General features: G+C 36.2%; 1 protein-coding gene across 1 annotated transcript; it reads right to left on the bottom strand.

Annotated features, from left to right (window-relative positions):
* Nucleotides 1-694: 694 nt before the first annotated feature.
* On the bottom strand, nt 695-3,161 carry LOC132172691 (desmethyl-deoxy-podophyllotoxin synthase-like). The gene is made up of 3 exons (XM_059584245.1): nt 2,807-3,161; nt 2,122-2,666; nt 695-1,312 (listed from the first exon to the last, which is right to left on the bottom strand). The coding sequence occupies exons 1-3, from the start codon at nt 3,159-3,161 to the stop codon at nt 695-697; spliced, it is 1,518 nt and encodes a 505-aa protein (XP_059440228.1).
* Nucleotides 3,162-4,283: the final 1,122 nt, after the last annotated feature.

The raw sequence follows: 4,283 nt of genomic DNA, 5'->3' as shown, positions 1-4,283 counted from the left end.
CAAAAATAAAGGAGGGCTCCCCAACAACATTGCCAAAATGAAAATGCACTGCAGTAAATACAAGCAAATAATAGGAAATTGGCCAAAAAATGGCCTGGTCCTCTGGATCTTGGTTGAAAAACCAAGAAAGGGCACCATAAAGGGTGTTTGAAGAAGCTGGCCAAGATGTTGACCAGCTTGAAGAGGCATTGCATTTCAATCAGGAGCTGTTGGAGAGGAGAGACCACCCCTATATTTTGGCACAAAAGTCTCCAAAATAAAACACAACAACAGATCAGGGAGACAAAAGCCCAAATAACCTACAAAACAACACAAAAATACAAGAAAACTAAAACATAGATAGCACAACAAACACAAAGGAAATACAAAGCAGAAAATTAAAAAATCACAAAACACCGATAGCAGTGGAGCGAGGCGGTAGTGGGGAGCACCGGAGAAGCCACGGATAGAGGAGAGCAGTCCCCTTGAAGGTCACAATACTGACTTAGATTAGGATTAGGACTTATAGGCTGCATTCGGACTAGGACAAGGACAAGGATTATTACATAGAAATAAAGACCAACACAATGCTACTCTTTAGTAATTTGAGAGAGGTAGGGAGAGATTCCAATACTAACACCTAGAGGATTGTAACATAAAGATTTCAATTGCCAATACAATGCAATCCCAGGTACGACATCCCTATTCAGAGTCTTTAACTTAGACGATAAATTGAAGGAGTGGCAACTAGGTACAAATCATTCCTCCTCTTACAAGACAATCCGAGAAACTCAGACATGTCAAGTTCTTCTGGTTTAATCTCATTGGGAAGTTTCCAGTTGAAGTGATACAACAACTGAGAAAGAGCAAGTTCAATGTTTGCTAGAGCAAATGATATGCCTGGACATATCCTCTTACCACTTCCAAATGGAATGAATTCAAAGTTGGTCCCTTTAAAATCAGTGCAAGAACCCTGAAACCTCTCTGGGGAAAAGGAATCTGCATCAATCCAATATTCTGGATCTCTTCCAATGGCCCATGCATTAACGAGTACTCTTGTTTTGCTTGGAATGAGATACTCACAAATTTGAGAGTTTTCCGTTGATTCTCTTGGGATTAAGGCAGCTGGAGGGTGTAATCGGAGAGTTTCTTTGACAACTAATTTCAAGTAATCTAGTTTATGAATGTTTGTCTCATCAATGTTCCTGCTCCCCCCAAGGACTCGTCTCACTTCGGCTTGGGCCTTTTCTAGCACTCTTGGGTTTCTCAACAATTCTGACATTGCCCATTCTATTGTAGTTGCTGATGTCTCACTTCCTGCAGAGACGACGTCCTGGAAAAAGGATTTTCAATTACAAGAGCACAACGGCATATACACTTATGATTTTGCAGGAAGTTAAAACTCTTGTATAAATATTACTTTTTATACCGTTGCCCAACAAATGTTTAATTTTGAGGAGTGTTACATACACTCCTTGATGTGATAATGAAAATTAAATTTTCTCGTTAGATAAAATGACAAATAAAAGTATATATATGTAGCATTTAATGGTAATATTTACTGACACGTTAGGGAGTGAGCACTTGGGAGGATTAGTAGCATTTTATTTTTAATTTTTCACTCCCATATAACAAGTATACTTTTATGTCTAATCTTTTTAATTTTAAACGTGTTTTTTTTTTAACATGTTTTATATCAGACTAGAAAAATTTTGTATTCTAAAAGAAAGTTCTCTTCTAAGATATTTAATAGACATATAAGTTTTGGGCAAAAAATGTGTAAACTAGGTAATTAACTTCTAAACCAAGTACTTTACACCTACCAATAATAGCTTACAACATCAGTTTGAACCACAAAAACAGATGGAGAGGAAAGCAAGTGATCACACATATTCTCAGAATATGAGTGATCGGGTGTTTTTCTCTCCACGTGTTTTGGTGTTCTAAGCTGATGTATGTAGCCAGTTATCATTAACGGGCGTAAAAAACCTAAGTTACACTGTGTCTTGATAGAAGGCTCTCATACTAAAACCTAAAAGTCAAAATCAAATAAAATTGAAAGTGCTTCATTGTATTTTATAGAGAACAAAAAAAGAAAAAATAGAAATGTGGCCAATAAATTTGTATATTTTAGTTTCATACCAGAGTGACAGCTTTGATGTGGTTTATCCCGACGTCAAGCCTGCCTGTCTGCCGAAGTTTCAGAAGAACATCAACTATATCATTATGATCGACTGAGTCGTTGCCATTGCTGGCTGAAATGGAGCTGATTTGCATCTTATCCTCGATTATGTCATCGAGAATCTTGTCTAGTTTTGTGTGTATTTCTTCCAAGGCAGGCTTCATTCCTGTAAGGAAATTAAGGAACTTGAGTGAAGGAAACAAATCAGATACATGGAAGCCTGCACCGATGCTAAAGATTTCCTTCACCAAAGATATGAACTCTTTTTCATATTTGCACTCCTTCCCAAATGCTGCCCTGGAAATTACTCTATTCATCATGGAGTGGACTTTCTCACTGAGATTTACTGGAAATCCCCCGGACATGGAAATGGATTCAATAAGATTTAACACCTCTTCTTCTCTTATTGATCTGAATGACTGGACGCGCTTAGCATTTAGGAGCTCCATCACGCAAATCTTTCGAATTTGTCTCCAATAATCGCCGTACGGAGTAAAGACGATACCTTTTGAGCCGACATGTAAGGAAGAGTGTTAGTATATATATATATATATATATATATATATATATATATATATATTAGATAATCGAACTCGTTTATTTTTATTGGCTTAAGCTTTTAAAATAAATGATGATTTAACGTACCTGAATAATTATACGTCACGACTTCAACAGCAAAAATGCCAGGGCGATTTGCGAACGAAGTGTCATGCGTCTTTAGCACCTGTTTGGCTACTGTTGGAGATGAAATGATTATAGCCAATACCTCACCCAGTTGCAGTTGCATAATGGGTCCGTGTTTCTTGGCTAAGGCTGTCATGGAAAGATGTAGTTGTGATGAAAATGCTAGCTGGTGCAAGTTCCCAATAAGAGGCAGTTTCCATGGCCCTGGGGGCAACCTATGGTTTTGGCCATTGGGTTTGGATTTCTTCCAACACTTGACCAGGATAAAGAGGAAGAAGAAACAAGTACATAAAGGAAAGGAGAGAGCTTGGAGCATCCTCATGCTTTCTCAGGTGCTGGTAAAGTTTTGTGTTCAAGAGATCTAGATGACGAAATTAATCTGTTGGATCATTGATATTTATAGTACATTTTGCATTGATGGGAAAACTAGGTTGATTTGGTGTGCTACTGTCATTAATTGTGTAGAGTGGGGCTCAGCAAGTATTGTCATATTTGTTTTGGCCTTTTGAAGTTGTAGCCGACTGTCTTCTTTTCCTTCTTTGAGTTGGTTTTAAATTTGCATTAATTCTAGGAGAAGTAAACCAACTTTGCTAACCATAAAAGAGAGGCTGGACATCCTAAGAAGCCGTAATCTCACTTGTGTGTTCTCACTTTGTTGTGTCCTAAGGCACTTAGAGAAGAATATAGTTTTTTTTTTTTTTTTTTTGAGAGTGAGATTTGAATGTTTGAGGTTTCAGGTTTTGAGTGGTTTTTTCCTTACTGTTTTGTACTTTATTTTTTTATAGTGAATTTTTTTTGAGTTGTCTCTGTCAATGGATGTAAACTTCTTATGCCGAACCACTTAAATCTTAATATTTTATGTGATTTATTTATTTTTTGTTCTTTTCTTTTCTACTTCTTTGAAATCCTGCATCTTAGTTCCATGTACAACAAGATTACTGAGATGAGATACATTGTTGATTTTACTGTCTTTGTATTTTGACAGAGATTTGTTGAGGAGGGTAGATCTATACGATCTAATTATGCCTTGTGGATGTTGTTTTGTATGGTTTGTATTGTTTGTTCGAGATTATTTCTAGAGTGTGTGGTGTATTCTGAGCCACCCATATTTTTAAATAATTGAGCCACCCATGTTCTTGGATATTAGCCTTTCAAATTTTTTTAAAATTCTATAAAAATTTTAAAATGCCTCCAAAATTTAAGTTTTTTATTTTTATTTTTTATGGGTTGTACCTCAAAATCAAATTTTTACCCAAAAATATCTTCTTTTTCTCATAGTTTTGCTCCTCATAAAAAATTCCTGCTCTCAAAGTTTGGGACCTTAGTCCTCCTAGAAATGTGTTTGTCAAAAGCTTGAAAAAGAAAGTGGACCGGAATTGTGTAGTAGATTTGATTAATATGAGAAAAAAAGTAATAATGTGTTGGGTCCTTTTGGACT

Source organism: Corylus avellana, chromosome ca1 (assembly GCF_901000735.1).
Source record: "Corylus avellana chromosome ca1, CavTom2PMs-1.0".
NCBI classification, from domain to species: Eukaryota; Viridiplantae; Streptophyta; class Magnoliopsida; order Fagales; family Betulaceae; genus Corylus; species Corylus avellana.
The sequence above is the reverse complement of the archived record's forward strand: the minus strand, read 5'-3'. Positions and strand labels throughout refer to the sequence as shown.